This window comes from Rhinatrema bivittatum, chromosome 5 (assembly GCF_901001135.1).
Source record: "Rhinatrema bivittatum chromosome 5, aRhiBiv1.1, whole genome shotgun sequence".
In the NCBI taxonomy this organism is placed as follows: domain Eukaryota; kingdom Metazoa; phylum Chordata; class Amphibia; order Gymnophiona; family Rhinatrematidae; genus Rhinatrema; species Rhinatrema bivittatum.
The window spans coordinates 314,031,170-314,052,685 of NC_042619.1; the positions used below are offsets into that span (position 1 = coordinate 314,031,170).

Here is a 21,516-nt window from a genome sequence, read left to right on the forward strand (position 1 = left end):
GTCCTTGCCATCAATTAGACTGAACTCAGTAGTGGGTACATTGACCTGTAATTACCAACCTTCGACATATATCTTCTTCTATGAAGAGGAATGTGTACTGCCTAATTCCATTCCTCTGGCATTACACCTGTCTCCAAAGAATTATTGAATACGTCTGTCAATAGATCAGCCAGAACCTCTCTAAACCCCTTTAATAATCCTAGGATCGCCTTTGACCTAATTGCTTGTCCACTTTGAGGTCTACATTCAGAGGCATTTAGCCATAAAGCTCATAAGTTATCAGTTAAATACAGACTTCATTATTTCTTCCACTTAACTGGCTAAATTTTAGATGGATACAGCAAGTTAGTTTACCGTAAGTGGTATTTTCTGTAGACAGCATGATGAATTAGCTATGACACATGGGTGACATCATTCTATAACACTAAATAGACCCTTCTCTCTCAGCTCATAGAGCTTTTGCTCTACTGAGCAGGTGTGGGAGTGCCCACATGAGCATTGTCTCATGAGTCCCTCAATTGACTTTACAGCTAAGTCTAGCTAAGTTGTCGACTCTCCAAGGAAGCAGGTGTATATTTAGCATGGCTATTTTATCTTGCTGTTAATGGAGAATACCATCTATGATAAGCAAATTTGCTTTCATTATTGACAAACAGGTTTCAATTAGAGGAGTCCCAAACCGAGTTGCAGCAATCCAGATCCTACAATGGAGAGCAGACTTGAGAGAACAGGCTACGCAAAACTGCTTGCCCAAATTTGTCATTTCAAGATAGATTGTCTAGACCAGAGCTTTCCAAACTTTTCATTCTCACACACACAGGCTCTCACTCACATGCAATCTCACACATCCACAGCTCTCACTCTCACATGCCTCTCTCTCATACATACATACATACTGTCTCTCTCGTGCACATGCTGTCTCACTCTCACACACACAGGCTCTCTCACTCCTACATGCTCTCTTGCTCAAGCACAGGCTCTCACTGGCACATGCTGTCCCTCTGCACGGGTTGCCGAAGGATGGGCTCTTCAGAGGCCCTGATCTTCCCTGGCCGTGACATGGGATCTGCAGCGGCCCTGCTATCGGGTTTCCTCCTCTTCTCGGGCTGCTGCGACGTGGGATCCACAGCGGCCCTGCTATCGGGTTTCCTCCTCTTCTCGGGCCGTCGCGACGTGGGATCCGCAACAGCCCATTAATGCTGCTCTTCTTCTGTATGCAGCAGATGCTCCTCCTCCTTCCTGCCCACGCGGCTCCGGCAACGTTTTTCTTCCAGGGCTGCACAGGCAGGAAGGAGGAGGAGTGAACGTGACCCTTTTCTTCGGGCCGTGGTGATGTAAGCTCCACCACTGCCCGCCGATCTTCCTGCTATAGTTCCCTGCTTCCGCCGGCCCTGTGGACCGGGCGACACACCTCCACACTACAGGCGACACACTAATGTGTCCCGACACACACTTTGGAAAGCTCTGGTCTAGACAATAATGGGATGTGAAAGTGTGCACTGATGATTAATTGTAGCTTTGCAGATATCTATGATACGCACAGCTCACGGATGAGCCACTGATGCAGCCATGGCTCTCACTTGATGAGCTTTAACAGTCTATAATCTGGAGGCCATGAGTGCATAACAATGTGTGATATAATCTGCTAGCCAATTGGACAATATACATATGACAACTGCTGTGCCCAGTTAATTAGAATGGTAAGAGATACAGTAAATAGTAGCGAGGCCCAATTATGTGGCTGAATTCTCTTTTGAAAGTAAGCCAAGGCTCTTTTATAATCCAATGTATGAAGGGCTTTTTCATCTTCATGTGCATGGGGCCACTGGAAAGAATGTGGGTAATATGATGGCTTGATTTATATAATTTATTTATTAAAATATTTATATGCCCCTGTCTCTAATGTTCATAGCAGCATTCTATAAAAGCATTCACAATGTAATAGGAACAATAACATGATAAAACAGACACAATCAGATCATTAAATAAAATACAACAACAGAGTAAGACAAACACACAAAAACAGAATCAAAGATGAAAACATTAACACATGAAAGCCACTGTTAAAAATAACAGATAAACAATAGAGATGTGCATTCGTTTTTGCCGAACTGGAAAATTGCAACGAAATTGTCCAATTCGGCATGTTTCAGGGAGCCCGAAAAAAATCAGGATTTTCCTGTTTTTTCGCAAAAATTCGTTTTTCCGATTAGTGCGCGCTAACTCCCCGTTAGCGCGCACTAACAAAAAGTAACAAAAAGTAACAAAAAGTAACAAAAAGTAACAAATCTAATGGTTTTTGTTAGCACGCACTAACTATAAATCGATTTTTCGCGAAAAAAAAGACCCGAACCGAAAAAAAATGACATTTTCCATGGTGGCCGAAAAACGAAGAACGACACGAACACAAAAAACGATGCACATCTCTAATAAACAAAAGAGAAATTCTGGATTAGCCAAACACCTAATTAAAAAATGAGTCTTCAATTTATTTCTAAAATATTTCAAGGAGACTTCCTTCCTCAGGCAGATTGTTGCAAGCCACTGGATTAGCAGCAGCAAAACTCCTCTATTCTACAAGATGAAAACTATGTGGCGAAGATACCTCAAGGAGACATCGCCCAGCTGAATGCAAGTTTCTCTTGGGCCTACAGATTTTTAATTGTACAGCGATGTAACCCAGAGCATCATCATTTAAAGCCTTATGAATCAGGACTATTATCTTATAAAGGATTCTCCATTTTATCAATAACCAATGTAAGTTAGTTAAAACAGGTGTAATATGTAAAAAACATGGAGTTCCAGTTAAAATTTGAGTTGCTGAATTTTGAATCACCTGAATCCCCCTCAGTGAAGAAGCTGGTAGATCCAGATAAATTGGATTACAATAATCAAGACCAGTTAAAACCAAAGGGGTACATTGTAAAAAACAGTGTGAGCGCGAACAAAAATATGCTGGATTTTAAAAGATATGCGCGGCGCACGCAAGGCTGCGCAAAATCAGCAGTCTGCACGTGCCAAGCCGCGCAGCCTGCCTCTGTTCCCTCCGAGGCCGCTCCGAAATCGGAGCGGCCTCGGAGGGAACTTTTTTTTTGTCCCCCCCACCTTTCCCTCCCTTCTCCTATCTAACCCACCCCCCAGCCCTACCTAAATCCCCCCCCTACCTTGTTCGATGGAGTTATGCGTGCCGGCTGGCCAGGCCCCAACACAGGCCGCTGTGTCGAGGCACTCAGCCACACCCCCAGACCGCCCTGGACCGCAGACATGCCCCCGGACCACAGACATGCCCCCACGGACTGCCCATTTTAGCAAGCCCCGGGACTTACGTGCATCCCGGGGCTTTGTGCGCGCCAGCGGCCTATGCAAAATAGGCGTGCCGGTGCGCAAGCGCCCTGCGCGCGTAAATCCGGCTTTTAAAATCTACCCCAAAGTTTGTAATATGGAGCTGGAATGAATTAGGCCCTTGAGGAGCGAGTGCCTGGTTCCAGGGAAAGCTCTGAGAGTGCGATGGTAACTCACAGATGTAGTAGGCAATGATGACTTCCAGGCAGAAGTGAATTCCGAAGAAGTCTAGGAACGAGGGCCCTCGCAGGAGCGCAGGGGCTCAAACAGAGGCCGCATGAGCTATTTCAACACAATATTGAGGTCCCATGCCACAACAGGAGGGCATAGTGGAGGCTTTAGTTGTAGTAAGCCTCTCACGAAGCGCTTCACTAGGTGTTGCACAGAGATTGGGGTCTCACCCACCCCTTGTTAATATGCGCTAATGACATTCAGATGTACCCGAATTGAGCTGGACTGGTAGTCCAAAAGGGTCATCGTGGAGCAAGAGATGGGGTCAAGGCCTTTTTGCGTGCACCACGAGGAGAACCTTTTCCACTTCGACCGATATGACTGTCACGTGGAAGGCTTTCGCGAAGCTACTAGGACCTGCAAGATATTGGCTGAAAGGTTGAGAGGCTGGAGTATCAGGCTTTCAACATCCAGGCTGTCAGGGACAGGGACAGGGACTGGAGGTTTGGGTGGCATGATGAGGTTGGGCAAAGTGCCCAGGTGAATGGGCTCCTGGACAGAGAGGTCATGGAGGATGGGGAACTAGATCTGACGTGGCCAATGCGGGGCTATGCGGATCATGGAGCCTCAGTCCTGCTGTAGCTTCACGAGAGACTTGGTTATTAGTGGAATTGGAGGGTACGCATATAACAGACCCGTGCTCCAGGAGTGGGCGAAGGCATCCACGGGTGGTGTCCTTCGATCCCCCTGTAGGGAGCAGAATCAGTCTACCTTGTGATTCTGTGAGGATGTAAAGAGATCGACATCCAGCTGACCCAACCTGCAGAAGATCCTGGTCACCACACAGGGATTCAGACACCACTCATGGGGCTGGAATGTCCAGCTAAGGTGGTCCCACCACTACATTCTGTGTGCCTGCCAGATAGGTGGCTCGCAGGAGCATGGAACGCGACAGGGCCCAGGTCCAAATCTTTGTCGTTTCTTGGCAGAGCAGGTAAGAGCCTATGCCACCCTGTTTGTTGAGGTACCACATGGCTACCTGGTTGTCCGTCTGGATCAGGATGACATTGTTGGACAGGTAGTCCTGGAACACATAGAGGGCATAACGCATCACCTGGAGTTCCAGGGAGTTGATCTGGCAGGCCGCCTCGACTCTCACCCACATCCCTTGTGTATGGAGGCCGTTGACATAGGCGCCCTAGCCCAGGTTGGAGGCATCGGTGGTCAAAGGCAGCCCTTTGATCAAGTTGGATTTCTGCATCCAACTTGATCAAAGGGAGAGCCGGAATGGAGTGGTTATGTGGACCCGTGCCGACCGTTTTTGAGAGGCTAGCCTCCACTGAGATCGCAGGGTCCACACTGAGTGACTCTCATGGCTAGGCGGGCCATTGGGGTGATATGGACAGATAATGCCATGTGCCCCAACAACCTGAGGAGCAGGTGGGCAGAGGTCGTCCGCTGGCGTCAGATGGAGGCCGCCAGGTTGGCCAGGGTGGCTACGCGTTCGTTGGAAAGGAACACCTTGGCCAAAGTCGTGTCCAGGTCTGCCCCAATGAATGAAGGTTTTTGAGACGGAGTCAAGTGGGATTTCGGGTAGTTGACCAGGAAACCTGGTGGCTGTAGGAGTTGTAAGGTTAAGTAGAGGGAGTGAAAGGCTCCCTCCTTGGACAAGCTTTTGATGAGCCAATTGTCCAGATATGGGAATACATGTATGCCGTTCTGGCGCAACTGTGCTCCGACAACTGCCAGGCACTTTGTGAATACCCGGGGCGCGGAGGCAAGCCTGAAGGGGAGAACCCTGTACTGGAAGTGACAGCGACCCACGACGAACCTCAGATATTTGCGATAAGGTGGGAAAATCACAATATATGCGTAAGAGTCCTGTAGATCCAGAGAGCAGAGCCATTCCCTCTGCTGCAGTAGCAGGAGTAGGGTGCCCAAGGACACCATTCTGAACCGCTCTCTGTGCAGAAACCTGTTTAAGGCTCGAAGGTCGAGGATGGGATGGATGCCGCCTGTCTTTTTTGGGATGAGAAAATAGCGGTAGAACCCTTGGCCTTCCTGAGCCCAGGGAACCTGTTCCACAGCTCTGGACTGTAGCAGGGCCAAGAGTTCTAACTCGAGGGCCGCTGTGTGATTGACCAGACTCCATGACGGAAAAGGAGGGGATAACATGGGGTGTTCCTGGGAGGAGCTAAGCTATTCGGCCAATGTAGCTGATTTTTAATTATAACCAGCCAAGTTATCAGGCCTTGTGTAGCTAGATAACCTGCTACTTAACTGGATATCTTCAAAAGATACCTGGCTAAGTGGCATGCCTATGGAAAAAAAAATAACCATGGGTCTCCAGGCCCAGTTCCCACTCCCAACCACAAATGAATGAAACATCTGCCGGCCAAGGCCCCCCCTAAAACGCCTTCTTAAGAAACTAGAAAATAATCTATGCTGGCCCTCCTCCTCCTTCCCCAGTAAATATTTAAAATAATTACCTTCTCGCTACGTGCCCCTCCAAACCTTCTAACCTGCCCAGCACCTGAATCGCTCCCCCTTTTTTTGAGGCCCAGGATCGCAGTACACTATGATCCTGAGAGCTCCTAGTGTTGCTCTGGACAATAGCGCTGGTAGCGTAAGCTGCCAGCATAGCTATTCAGTGGCTGGGCTGGGCAGTTACGCTGACAGCTTACACTTCCAGTGCTGCTGCCTAGAACAATGTTAGAAGCACTTGGCATTGTGGTGTACTGTGTTCCTGTGCCTCGAAAAAGGAAGGGGGGTAGGAGCAATTCAAGTACTGGGTGGGCTTAGGAGTAGTGGGCTAGCAAGGAGGTAATATTTGTTTTTATTATTTACCAAGAGGGACAGGGGGAGGGCTGGCACTGATATTTTCTTTTCTGGTTTCCTTAGAAGAGGTTGGGGGGGGGTTCTCGACGGTGGTGGGGAGGAATCAGGCCACAGGTCCCAGATGTATTTTTTTTTCTATAGCAGTGCCACTTAACCGGATATCTTCAGAAGATATCCGGTTAAGTGGCTGTTTACCTGACCACATAAGGCCAGATAACTTTAAACCTAAGCAGTCTACTTTTGAATATGGCCTGTTAGGTCTAAAGTTATCTGGTTAAAGGTAATCAGATAACTTTAGTCGAGTGTATTCTATGGGATGTTCATCCCGCTGAGTATCCAGGATAACTTGTTCACTCGCCAGCTTATCGAATATGAACCTATCTTCCTAGCTTCAGGTAAACCCTCATAAGAACATAAGAAATTGCCATGCTGGGTCAGACCAACAAATTCCAGAGCTTTATTGTGCGTTGAGTGAAAAAGAATTTTCTCCGATTAGTCTTAAATGTGCTACTTGCTAACTTCATGTAATGCCCCCTAGTCCTTCTATTATTCGAAAGTGAAAATATCCGAGTCACATCTACTCGTTCAAGAACTCTCATGATCTTAAAGACCTCTATCATATCCCCCCCCTCAGCCATCTCTTCTCCAAGCTGAACAGCCCTAACCTCTTCAGCCTTTCCTCATAGGGAAGCTGTTCCACCCCTTTTAGGGAGGTGAATCGTTTTTTGACGATTTAAAATATCGTCCGATATATTTTAAATCGTCAAAAATCGTTAGGGCCACGATACAATACCAATTCCCCCGATTTATCGTTAAAAAATCGTAAATCGGGGAAGGGGGGGGGGCAGGAACTTACTTACTTGCCCTAAACCAATGGCAGGAAAACCGGCACACTAAAACCCCCTAAAACCCACCCCCGACCCTTTAAATTAAATCCCCCACCCTCCCGAACCCCCCCCAAATGCCTTAAATTACCTGGGGGTCCAGCGGCGGTCCGGAACGGGCTCCTGCAATTGAATTGTGTTGTCTTCAGCCGGCGCCATTTTGCAAAATGGCGGCCGCAAAATGGCGGCAGCCATAGACCAACACGATTCGACTGCAGGAGGTCGTTCCGGACCCCCGCTGGACTTTTGGCAAGTCTTGTGGGGGTCAGGAGGCCCCCCCAAGCTGGCCAAAAGTCCCTGGGGGTCCAGCGGGGGTCCGGGAGCAATCTCCTGCCGCGAATCGTTTTCTGTACGGAAAATAGCACCGGCAGGAGATCGACTGCAGGAGGTCGTTCAGCGGCGGTCCGGATCCCCCGCTGAACGACCTCCTGCAGTCGATCTCCTGCCGGCGCCATTTTCCATACGGAAAACGATTCGCGGCAGGAGTTCGCTCCCGGACCCCTGCTGGACCCCCAGGGACTTTTGGCCAGCTTGGGGGGGCCTCCTGACCCCCACAAGACTTGCCAAAAGTCCAGCGGGGGTCCAGAACGACCTCCTGCAGTCGAATCGTGTTGGTCTATGGCCGCCGCCATTTTGCAGCCGCCATTTTGCAAAATGGCGCCGGCTGAAGACAACACAATTCAATTGCAGGAGCCCGTTCCAGACCGCCGCTGGACCCCCAGGTAATTTAAGGCATTTGGGGGGGGGGGTTCGGGAGGGTGGGGGATTTAATTTAAAGGGTCGGGGGTGGGTTTTAGGGGGTTTTAGTGTGCCGGTTTTCCTGCCATTGGTTTAGGGCAAGTAAGTACTTCCCTCCCAAAGTTGATGAAGTATTAAGGCATTTGGGGTGGGGGATTTAATTTAAAGGGTCGGGGGTGGGTTTTAGGGGGTTTTAGTGTGCCGGCTCACGATTTTAATGATTTTCACGATGTTTTAAACACCCAAACGGCAACAATACGATTCCCTCCCCCTCCCAGCCAAAATCGATCGTTAAGACGATCGAGGACACGATTCACATCTCTATCCCCTTTATCATTTTGGTTGCCCTTCTCTGTACCTTCTCCATCACAACTATATCTTTTTTGAGATGTGGCGACCAGAATTGTACACAGTATTCAAGGTGTGGTCTCACCATGGAGCGATATAGAGGCATTATGACATTTTCCGTTCTATTAACCATTCCCTTCTTAATAATTCCTAACATTGTATTTGCTTTTTTGACTGCTGCAGCACACTGAGCCGACGATTTTAAAGTATTATCCACTATGATGCCTAGATCTTTTCCTGGGTGGTAGCTCCTAATATGGAACCTAACATCATGTAACTACAGCAATGGTTATTTTTCCCTATATGCAACACCATCTGCCATTTGGATGCCCAATCTTCAAGTCTTGCAAGGTCCTCCTGTAATGTATCACAGTCTGCTTGTGATTTAACTACTCTGAATAATTTTGTATCATCCACAAATTTGATAACCTCACTCGTCGTATTCTTTTCCAGATCATTTATATATATATATTGAAAAGCACCGGTCCAAGTACAGATCCCTGAGGCACTCCACTGTTTACCCTTTTCCACTGAGAAAATTGACCATTTAATCCTACTCTCTGTTTCCAGTCTTTTAACCAGCTTGTAATCCACGAAAGGACATCGCCTCCTATTCCATGACTTTTTAGTTTTCGTAGAAGCCTCTCATGAGGGACTTTGTCAAACGCCTTCTGAAAATCCAAATACACTAGATCTACCGCTTCACCTTTATCCACATGTTTATTAACCCCTTCAAAAAAATGAAGCAGATTTGTTAGGCAAGACTTCCCTTGGGTAAATCCATGTTGACTATGTTCCATTAAATCATGTCTTTCTATATGGTCTACGATTAGTTTCTACTATTTTTCCCGGCACTGAAGTCAGGCTCACTGGTCTATAATTGGTTGACAGCGTTCGACACTGTCAACCACGCCATCCTCCTAAACCAGTTGTCATCCATAGGAATCTGCGGCACCGTCCTTTCCTGGTTTAAAACCTTTCTCAACAATAGAGGTTACAAAGTCAAACTCCAAAACAAGGAATCCTCAAGATTTGACTCTGCCATAGGAGTCCCTCAAGGCTCCTCATTATCTCCGACTCTATTCAATATTTACCTTCTCCCTCTATGCCAACTTCTCACCGACCTCAATCTAAAGTTTTTCCTATACGCAGATGATATTCAAATCATCATCCCTATCAAAGACACATACTCTAATACTCTTGTCTTCTGGGAATCATGCCACCAAAAAATCAAACAACTACTCAACAGTCTACACCTCATCTTAAATTCCTCCAAGACTGAGATCCTGCTCATCTCGCCTGAAAACAACACCAACAACAGTATACTTCCTACCAATCTTCCTACCACACAAACCAGAGACCTAGGAGTGATAATAGATAACCGGCTAAACTTCAAGGCCCACATCAACAAAACAACCAAAGACTGCTTCTATAAACTCCAGGTCCTGAAAAGGATAAGACCTCTTTTCCACGCTCAAGATTTCAGAACGATCATCCAAGCAGTCATATTTTCGAAACTGGACTACTGCAATTCCCTATTGCTAGGTCTACCTTCATCCTACTCCAAACCACTACAGATGGTTCAAAATTTAGCTGCCCGTATCCTGACAGGCGCAAGGAAAAGAGACCACATTTCACCAGTCCTGAAAGAGCTTCATTGGTTACCCGTATACTTCCGCATCATGTATAAAGCCATAACTATCACCTATAAAACTATTCATCAACTCACCACTCTCGATCTCCAATTCCCGCTCCAAGTACATAACTCTACTAGACCTACCAGAGATGCTTACAGAGGTTCCCTCCTGGTTCCCCCAGTGAAAACGACCAAACACATTACCCTAAGAGATCGTGCCACCTCCACAGCTGGCCCTCTACTGTGGAATTCCATTCCTACAGACCTCAGACAGGAGCCCTGCCTCCCAACTTTTAGGAAAAAACTTAAGACTTGGTTATTCAAGCAAGCTTTTCCGGACACAACCTAATGACTCCCAAAACACCTTACCATTTGTATATAACATTTATTTTGTATACTACATTTAAATTGTACATTGTTTAACCATTTCTATCCTCTCTTCTCTTTTTCCTTCTCCAAGTTTGGCCTCCATTGTTAAATGTAACTGTACCTTCTCTCACCTCAGTTCTGGTTCTTTGTTTTTAAGTTCTATGTATTTATTGCACCCCCGTTCTATGTAAACCAGCAAGATATGTTTTCATGATTGCCGGTATATAAAAACTCTAAATAAATAAATAAATAAATAAATAATTACCCGGATTGCCCCTGGAGCCGTTTTTATTTTAAATGTCTTTATTCAAGGATGTACCAATACAAAAAGACATTATATGAACATCAAAACACATAAAGTACCATCCTTCATTTTTGGTCACTTTACTACCCCAAACCAAACCCTCCCCATCCCGTACATACAGCAATCTCCAAGAAAAAGCAAGCAAGAATGACAAATAGAACTCAATAGTATGATGATACAGCATCCATCAGCTAGAAGCAATAATGTCATGACTTTCTGGGCAGCGCAGTAGACCCCTGGAGAGGAGCAAGGCGAAAGCACAGCGTGCTGAAATCACATCTAGAAAATAGCTCAGAGGCGATTTGACTATTTTAAGAGATAGTGTAAACCCTCTGTTATACTGCTGCAATCTCTAATGGAGCCAGCATTTGAGTGTGGGGAGGTAAGGAAGAATAATACGTACCCCAAATCTCCCAAAAAAAACATTTTTTCTTATAGGAAAACCGCTTATATTTAGATCCATATTCCAGTTGGTAAAGCTCTGTCATTTGGCTAGACCACAACGTGTCAGTAGGCGGCTCAGGATCCAGCCAGCGCAGCAAAATACATTTTTTAGCAATAAGACATGCTTTGAATACAAATAGAACATTATCAACATTCGTACTACAGTCACCACTATCATTGTTCAGGAGGCAAAGGGAACAAGACCAAGTAACATCCATATTAAAAAGTTGTGAAAGGTAAAGTCTTATTTTCTCCCAGAAGACTTGTATTTGGGGACAGTCCCATATACAGTGAATGAATGAAGCTGGAGATTGAAAACATTTAGGACAGGCCGGTGAAAGAGCGACTCCCATCTTGTAGGCTCTGGCTGGCGAATAAACTATCCTGTGGAAAACTCTTTGTTGCAGTTCCCGTAGCGTGACATTTCCAGACACTTGGCAAATGGAGGCATATGAGTTTTTAAGCATGGAGGCAGTCAGCACTTCTCCACAGTCTGCAGACCATTTCAATAATAAGGCATCATAGATTCCATAGGATCGGTTTGCACAGTAAAAAGCATACAAACAGGATAGACTACCTTTTTTATCCTGAAAACAAGTTAATAAGTCAGTGTAGCAGGAATTGTCAATAACACCCCCGGTATTTTGTAATAAGACCCTTACCTTGGCCCGTAGCTGGGCATACAATAAGAAGTGAACATCTCGGAAGCCCAGCCTCTCCTTACATTGAGCAAAAGTATATATGGTACCAGTAGACTGATCTAAAAGGTCCTTAAGAGGCCAGTTCGAGGCGGTGTTAAAGGAGTGTATCGATGGTAATTGGCATTGGAGTGATGACTCTGAGATACGCAGGGGATATTGTAAAGATAAACTAACCGACAAATGCAACAGTTTACGTGTTATACCCCAAATCTTTCGAACAGTGCGTGCCAATTGGTGTTTCACTGAAAGGGTCTGAAAAGCACTAGGGGTAGTGTGTAAAACATAAGTAGGGTCCCACGGAGCACAGATGGCATGAATCAACTGGGGATCAGTATACTCGGCAGATCCAAAGATCCAGTCTCCCAAAAACCTCAAATTTGCCGCCCAGGAATAAGCCATAAAGTCTGGTACTCCATACCCCCCCTGGCATTTCGGGGCCGTCAAGGTTTGAAATGGGAGACGTGGTTTCTTCCCTTGCCACAGAAAGTGCCTCATCGCCTTCTGCAGGCAACTCAGATCTCTCGAGAGAAGCACCATCGGTAACATCAATAGCTTATATAGGATTTGGGGCGCTATGACCATTTTTATTAACGCTATCCGCCCCTGCATTGAGAGCGGGAGAGAATGCCAACCCTCCATTTTTGCCATGACCTTATTAATTGTAGGTTTAATATTTAAGGCATACCACCTTTTTGGATGGGAATGTATGATAATACCTAAGTATTTAATGGTACTGTCAGCCCATTTCACCGGAAAGTCGGGCCATGCATTCCTTAAAGAGCCCCTGATATCCAGCGCTTCAGTCTTGTCTAAATTCAATTTAAATCCAGACAACGCCTGATACCTAGTGAATATCTGCAACGCCCTGGGGAGGGAAGTTCGTGCGTGAGACAAAAGCAGTAAGATGTCATCAGCAAATAAGAGGGTGAGATACTTCCTAGATCCCACAGCTATACCCAAGATTTCCTTAGTGTTATTTAACTTGCACACCAGAGGCTCTACAGTCAGTATAAACAAAAGCGGCGAGAGGGGACAGCCCTGTCTAGTGCCCCGAGCCAGATAAAATTCCTCAGACAAGGCACCGTTCACTAAAATTCTGGCCGTAGGGTTAGAATATAGCACAGTGATATAATCCAGAATCCTGCCAAAAAAACCCAACTTGGTCAGAACCTTCCGTAAGAAGGGCCAGGCCACTCTATCAAAAGCCTTTTCGGCATCACAGGTGACTATTAAAGGGTCTGTTAATTGGGACAAGTGGCATGTCTCTATCGCTGATAAAACCTTATGGATATTAACCGTGGACCTACGTCCGGCCACAAATCCCACTTGATCAGTAGACACCAACAAGGGTATGACAGGTTTTAATCTGTTCGCCAAGATTTTAGCATACAATTTAATATCCAAATTTAACAATGAGATTGGGCGGTATGAGGAAGGCATCGTGGGGTCTCTGCCAGCTTTGGGAAGAACTACAATAGTAGCCACCCGCATGCTAGTGGGCATTTCCTGATCCTCAACCAGCTTTTCGAATACTTTCTGAAGTACCGGGGCCAGATCCGCAGATAGGGACTTATAAAAGAGAGCAGTAAGACCATCCGGCCCTGGAGCTTTCTGATCCGGTAGAGTTTTTATAGCATCTATCACTTCCCCGGGATCAATGGGCTTTTGGAGGGAGACCAACTGCTCCTCTGTTAAGTGGGGGAGGGGCAAAGACTGAAGAAATTTATCTATGTCGAATTCCTCCACCCGTTCTGCAGAATAGAGTGCATGGTAATAATGAGAGAAAACCTTTGCAATTTCCGGAGTGGTAGTCTCCATTTTCCCCTGAGGGGTTCTCATATTGGTTACTAGCTTCGAAGTTGCCTGGGCCTTGAGTAAGCGGGCCAACAAACGACCTGCTTTATTACCATGATGGAAAAATTGAAATTGGTGAAATCGGAGGGTGTTGGCTGCCCTAGTGTGTAGTAACACATTAAGTGCTACTTGAAGTGACTTAAGTTGAGGAAGGAGCGTATCATTCCCAGAAGCAATCACTCGTCGCTTCAGGATACGCAGCCTTGTTTCCAAATCTAATATTTCTTTGTTAAGCTGCTTCTTTTTAAAACTGGAGTAGCTAATTATCTCTCCACGAATAACTGTCTTAGCAGTCTCCCAGAAGAGAGTCGGATTAGCAAGATGGGGACTATTAAATTCCAGAAAGTCAGCCCATTTCTGCTGTAAGTATTTGGGAAAATCTGGGTCATTTGTCAAATGGGAGGGCAGTCTCCACTGACTGGGAGGCGGACCACCCTGTTGCCCCAAGATGCCCACCACTGGACTATGATCTGATATGGCAAGAGTCTCAATAGACGCCGCTGAGAACCTATGAAACAGGGTTTCCGAAATTAAAAGATAGTCAAGTCTGGAACATACTGGGTGCGCCCGAGCAACATGAGTAAATTCCCTTTCCTGAGGGTGCAGTGCTCTCCAGAGATCCACCAAATGTAAATTCTTACATAAAAGGTTAGGTCCCTTATTTTCACTAATTTGGTGGCCCTTCCTCGGTGGGTGTCTATCTAAGGAATAATCAATAACAAAATTAAAATCACCCCCCACAATTAGCGGATAATCCCCCATAGATGTAAGAGAGGTGAGTAGGCGTAAGAAAAAACCATGATCATACGTATTGGGGGCATAGACCGATGCCAATATTGTAGGGGAGCCCATAAGAAGGCCCCTGGCGATAATAAACCGACCATCTGGGTCTGCCACCTGGTCCTGGCATATAAAGGATATGTTTTTATGTAAAAGGATCGCCACACCCCTACTCTTAGAGGACCCTGAAGCATAATAAAGCTGACCTACCCACTTTTTCTTCAATTTTGCAGCCTCTGCCGGGAGCAGGTGTGTCTCCTGGAGAAAAGCTATATTAGTATGCAATCTCTGAAGCCTGGTGAGGATTTTTTCTCTTTTGACCGGCGTGCCCAAACCGGCCACATTCCAAGTAACAATCTGTTGCGCCATTTTAAGAAAAACTAGTGGTTAGTGTTAACACCACTCCGAGGCGTTCTGTAAAAACTCCACCTTCCAGAGCGCTGTGACAGAACTTATCAATACCCATGCGCAAAGTTACCTGCGCTACCCAGTAGTCTGTCACACTGATCAACAAAAAGAAATAGGCTTGCGCAAACATAATAATAGCAAAATGTGCTGTACATAACCCATTTCCCCCCCCCACCTCCTCCCCATCCCCATAACAGACTCCGTCACCCATGTAAATACCCTCTATTTCTAGAGAGCAAAAGAAATCCCCCGAAGGGAACGAGAGCACGAGGTGTTACAATGTGCTCAGCCATCAACCCAACCAATTGTAAAAAGGGAGCTGACATGTTAATTAACAGTAAGAAAAAAGAGAATAAAAAAAAAATAAAAAAAAGAACTGCCCAACTCACAACTTGTATAGCTGAGGTCAATCCTGCTAACTAGAACACAAAAAACAGATTCCCAACTAAAAAGCAGTTTAAGAACAAACGTCGGGGCAGCCCTGTGAAGTATAATACAACCCAGGAGGATCCTGTTGGCGTATTGAGCCCTTCAAAGGTACAAGCACATACGAGGAGAGCTTGAATTAATACACAAACAGCAAAGCAGAAAATCATTACTCAGCAACAAAAGCAGGGTTTCAAGATACCGGCACTGCTTCCATAGGCGGCAGAGTGCTAACATAATTTTGGGCCTCACTCGCCGTTGTGAAAAGTTTAATAGCGCCTTGATAGGAAATTCGCAGGCGAGCTGGAAACAGCAATGCAAAACGAATGTTTTTCTTGTAAAGTTCCGTACAAACTCCTGCAAATTCTTTCCGACGAAGAGTCACCCGGGGAGAAAAATCCTGGAAAATTAGGATCTTGTGGGTTTCATAGAACAGTTCTTGTGCTTTCCTGAAGTGCTGTAATACCAGGGATTTGTGGGCAAAGTGTAGAAATCGGGCTATGATCACACGTGGGCGGCCACTCGGAGATCCCTCCATCCTGCGGCCTATTCTGTGCGCTCTTTCCAACAAGCCCCCCGAGGGAGAGGCTAGGGAGGGAACCACGCTGAGCAGCCACACTTCAAGCAATCGCGGGATATCCGCATCTACTAGTGCCTCAGGGAAGCCCACAAATCGAAGATTATTCCGGCGCGATCGATTTTCAAGGTCGTCGATTTTTTCATCTCTAACCTTGGCAGCCTTCTCCAACTCGTCCACGCGACGTTCCAGTGCGCCGAGGTCATCCTCCGCGAGTGAGACCCGTCCCTCAACCTTCTCCACGCGGCCGTCAATTTCAGCAAAGGAGGCACGGACCTCTGCGATTTGTTCCGATAGCTGGTGTAATCTACCATCCAATGCTGAGACAACCGCGTTCGAGATTTTTTCTTCCAAGGATTCCTCGCCTGAGTCATCCCCGGAGTTAGTAACGGTTGCCATTTTAGATTCCAGGGCCCGCGACTTCTCCTTGTCTTTTTTCACCGCTCTGGTTGCCATAAGTCACCCGAACTCTGGTGCTGAGTAGCAGTGAAGTTTAGGTAATATTTGTAGGTAAAATGAGAGATTGTGGTCAGCTGTAAATAGTTATTAAAAGCTGTGCGGCTGGGTCAATGGCTGGAGCTCAGCTAGCGTGCTGCTAACGAGCCCACCACATCACGTGATCCTGGAGCCGTTTTTAAATATTGGGGTTACCTTGGCCACCCTCCAATCTTCAGGTACAATGGATGATTTTAATGATAGGTTACAAATTTTAACCTATCATTAAAATGCAGGGCTGCATTTTTTAGTTCCTTCAGAACACTAGGATGCATACCATCTGGTTCAGGTGATTTGCTACTCTTTTATTTGTCAATCTGGCCTACTCCATCTTCCAGGTTCACAGTGATTTCGTTCAGTTCGTCTGACTCATCACCCCTGAAAATCATCTCCGGAACTGGTATCTCCCCAACATCCTTATTAGTAAACACGGAGGCAAAGAATTCATTTAGTCTTTCTGCAATGGTCTTATCTTTCCTAAGAGCCCCTTTAACCGCTCTATCATCTAATGGTCCAACCGACTCCCTCACAGGTTTCTTGCTTTGGATATATTTATAGATGTGTTCATGCCATCTATCTCTGGTCTTTCTCCAACTACTTCTTTGGTAAACATTGAAACTAATTGTCATTTTTTGGGGAGGAGGGGTTCCCCTCATCATCTTTCCCCCAGTCATCCTTTTCAGCTCTGTCTTGTCCTCCCTCTGCACTCTCTCCTTTCACTAACAGACTTAAAAATAAAAAATGAATCTCTCTGCTTTAATACCTTAGCTATTGTTTTCTCCATTTCCTTGCTGCTCTGAGCCTTTCAAGTTATTTTCCCAGTCCTCCACTTTCTGACATCCCATGTGTCTTTAGGGATTATACAATGAGGTGCCAAACTTGAAGATTATACAGAGTCAAAACAAAGCTAGTAGCAACAAAAGAATCTCATAAAACTGAGTGAGTAGAAAATAGTGACTGAGATTCAGTCTAGATAGTTGCAAAGAAATGCACCTGGAAAAATATTTGAAATTTCTTATTCAAAAATGTGGCCATTGTTGCACAGGAATGACATCTTAGACTCACTGAATCAGGTTCTACTGAGTCCATCAGGGGTCTTCTTCCCAGGTTTATACAAGAATTCATCCCTTCCAGGAAACTTAGGCTTGACACTGCCAAGAAAATGGGTTCCAATTGTTAGCCTTATTAAAAGCACAGAAAGAGTTTATTTGTCTCTTGATTGGTTCCAATTAAAATCTGGATCAAAGACAAGTTTTTTGGTTCAAACATCAGATCTCTCCAGAGAATAAGAACATAAGAAATTGCCATGCTGGGTCAGACCAAGGGTCCATCAAGCCCGGCATCCTGTTTCCAACAGAGGCCAAACCAGGCCACAAGAACCTAGCAATTATCCAAACACTAAGAAGATCCCATGCTACTGATGAAATTAATAGCAGTGGTTATTCCCCTAAGTAAACTTGATTAATAGCCGTTAATGGACTTCTCCTCCAAGAACTTATCCAAACCTTTTTTGAACCCAGCTACACTAACTGCACTAACCACATCCTCTGGCAACAAATTCCGGAGCTTTATTGTGCGTTGAGTGAAAAAGAACTTTCTCTGATTAGTCTTAAATGTGCTACTTGCTAACTTCATGGAATGCCCCCTAGTCCTTCTATTATTCGAAAGTGTAAATAACTGAGTCATATCTACTCATTCAAGACCTCTCATGATCTTAAAGACCTCTATCATATCCCCCCTCAGCCGTCTCTTCTCCAAGCTGAACAGCCCTAACCTCTTCAGCCTTTCCTCATAGGGAAGCTGTTCCATCCCCTTTATCATTTTGGTTGCCCTTCTCTGTACCTTCTCCATCACAACTATATCTTTTTTGAGATGTGGCGACCAGAATTGTACACAGTATTCAAGGTGTGGTCTCACCATGGAGCGATATAGAGGCATTATGACATTTTCCGTTCTATTAACCATTCCCTTCTTAATAATTCCTAACATTGTATTTGCTTTTTTGACTGCTGCAGCACACTGAGCCGACAATTTTAAAGTATTATTCACTATGATGCCTAGATCTTTTTCCTGGGTGGTAGCCCCTAATATAGAACCTAACATTGTGTAACTATAGCAAGGGTTATTTTTCCCTATATGCCTTCTCATTCACCTTCAAACCATGCTAATAAAAAATTCCCTCCAAAACTTCATGGACCGCCACCCGTGATACATATCAACCTGGGTGTAAGTGTTTAAGGTTAATCTATTTTTCCAGCTTTTGAAGAAATAAGGCAAAACAGGGAATACCCTATGTGCTCCATCATATCTGCACACAGTATTTCTTTTTTTAGCTAAATGAAGAACACAATTGTAGAATTTTGAGAAAGTTGCCCCAGCTGTAACAGAATACTAGAACTAGTTGATGGACTAAAGCTCTATAGTGACATATATTCAGTGATATAGGGGCCAGATGTAGCAATCATATGGATATAAATGTAAAGGGAGGTACCAATGCTATATTTGAAATTTGGTGCTGTTTCATCTCCTTACATCTGAACTGAACCTGAATCTGTTTTACCTTTATTACTACATTGAATTTGCAAGGGAAAACTGTTCTATTGAACCACAAAGATGCAGAAATTGTTTTGTTTACCTGTTTGTACACTACCTCAAAATAAAGTACGCACCTTGAGAAATAGTCAACCCATGGAGGTTCTATTCATTATAGTCTCTGGGAAGAGCAAAATATTTGCAAGTATGTTGGGCCTTGAAACAGCTTGGGAAAAACATGGCTACAGGTACATAAAATGAGAGGAGTTGTTTACATAATTTAGTTTTTTTAAATTAAATTTGTTACTCACTACTTACATGTACAGACCAAAGCGAATTACAATTAAAACATATATAAAATAAAACCACAGTTACACCAAAAAAATATAAATGAGTAATGAGCTCCCTGGTAACAGGAGGGTTTCATTCAGACTGGTGTAACACAGTTATTTAAAACCAGCTACCAGCATGAGGATAAGACGACTCAATCCTTCAGACAAGATGCTTCAAGGAACAAATGAGGGTTTTAACTTTCTTTTTTTTTTTTTAATTTTAACTGATTTTGTCAGATAGCAACCATAAAAGTTCAGAAAGAGCATTCCATGCTATAGAACCATCTATGGAGAAGGCGAAATCTCAACTTTCCACCAAATGGGCAGGCGCAGGTGATGGAACTAATAATCCTAATAATCTAAAAGACACTTATCTGCATGTAAGGTCCGTTGAAAAGATATATATTTCAAAGATGCCAAGGTAAATATCTTTTTAACGGACCATACATACAGATAAGTGTCACCCATTTAGAAACTCTTATTTATTTTATATGCATAATCAAAAAGCTCAAAAATTTTTGAGAGACCGATGATTAAAGACACTCGAGTGGAATAGCATTTTGGTGGTCAATACAAATATACTTTTAAGTGAGAAATTCCACACTCTGTTTATCTATGACAGTCTTTTATGTTTTTATGTTATGCATATTTTCCTGTGAGCTTTTTTCAAGAATAACTCCTACCAAAGCAGAACAAGTAATGCAATTTGAAAGTTGCAGAGTGTGAAAATGTGTTTGGAGAAGAGGCTGAAAGACAGGAAATGAAGCAATCTGGGGATGATATATGTTAATTCCTACTAAAGTAGCTGCTGCCACAAGTTTTGTTACATAAGATCGCTTCAACACCTGCTTCCTCTTTATAGACCACTTTCAGAATGTCACACGATTCAGACCAGACTATCCTGAAAGGTCTTTTTTTTTTTTTTTTTTCATTTTCTCCAATTTTGCAGCTACATGTCTTAGATAAGACCAGTTTTTAATATTCCCCCCCCCCCCCCCATACCATGTTAAACTGGCCAAGTAACAAACTGAAGGGAAGGAAATAATTGCTGCTTCTTAGGCACAACTCCATAGGTTGCATGACATCGTAACTTGTTAAGCTGGCCATTACTGAGCAACATGGAGTCTATCTGGCAGGTGGTGATTTGAACTGATAAAGATCCCCAAGTATCAAATATTCTGCAACAACTTATGTTATATTCAATTTGGATAAAGTTGTTGGCACATAGTTTGCTCTACGGAAAGGAAGTAATGGGATCAATAAGTACAGTGACTTTAATGAGTATGTAAAATCACTCCTAGAACTTTCTTTTGTTTCCTGGTATATATATATATTTTTTTAATTATAAATCCCAAATGCCCATGAAACAGTAAAGGAAGAAGGCTAACATGAACTGAACTGATTCACCATAGAAGTGCTAAAGTAGAAATATTAATAGTAGTTAGGATCTTCCTTGCTCACTTGATAACCGCTTCCCTTATTTATGAGTACAGTGGAAAATCGGTTTCCATTATATATATATATATATATATATTGGAAATAGTCCACACATATGACTTGCGCATGCCACAGATACTCTCTGGATCTACAAACTCATTTGCATGTGTATAAACTGATTTAAAAGAGATAAAGCAATTACATAAAAACCAATGTTATGAGTACAGGAAATATTCTATAGTAAAATAAAGGGAATGCAGTGGTATTAGGTCGAAAAATTTCAAATTCTGTGGCCACTAGTGTTTTTGAAACTGATTACAATACTGTTTAGTTCTATGACTGACAAAACCTGAGGTAGTTACTTCTACTCCTGAGTATTTTAAATTTTGGGAAAGTAAAAGTTAAACATACCATGAGGCTTGAAGGAAGACTTCTGATTGAAGAAAACGTATGTAGGAAGGTGAAAGAGAGCCTGGAAGAAGTCATTCTCCTTCCAAAAAGCACAACTCGGATATATAGTATGAAAAGACAACCGAAACAGCTCCCACTTCTACCTACTTCCTCATTGACTGTGGTTTTCTTTTTTTTTTTTTTAAATTCGGTCTTGATACCTCAAATTTACTATTCTCAGATAAACAGCAGTCTACTTTTTTGTGCATGTGTCAAAATGGATATGCAACAAACATATTCAGTTTTCATGTTCAGCTTTAGTTCAAAAAAATGACAATTAGTTGAACGATGCATGTGTCAAGAGGAACTGTTCTACATCATCTCTTTTTCCCTGGAAATGCACACATATTGGAGAAATTACTTACCTGATAATTTTGTTTTCCTTAGTGTAGACAGATGGACTCAGGACCAATGGGTATAGTGTACTCCTGATAGCAGATGGGAGATGGA

The 21,516-nt window shown here is 44.1% G+C and overlaps 1 protein-coding gene across 1 annotated transcript in view; it reads right to left on the reverse strand.

Annotated features, from left to right (window-relative positions):
• The window catches only part of TLR7 (toll like receptor 7), a 66,597-nt gene extending 45,483 nt beyond the window's left edge, over positions 1-21,114 (reverse strand). The window contains exon 1 of the mRNA XM_029604339.1: positions 21,028-21,114. Within this exon, the coding sequence (XP_029460199.1) occupies positions 21,028-21,102 (75 nt within the window). The 5' untranslated portion in view covers positions 21,103-21,114. The remainder of the gene's footprint in view (positions 1-21,027) is intronic.
• Between the last annotated feature and the right edge of the window lie 402 nt (positions 21,115-21,516).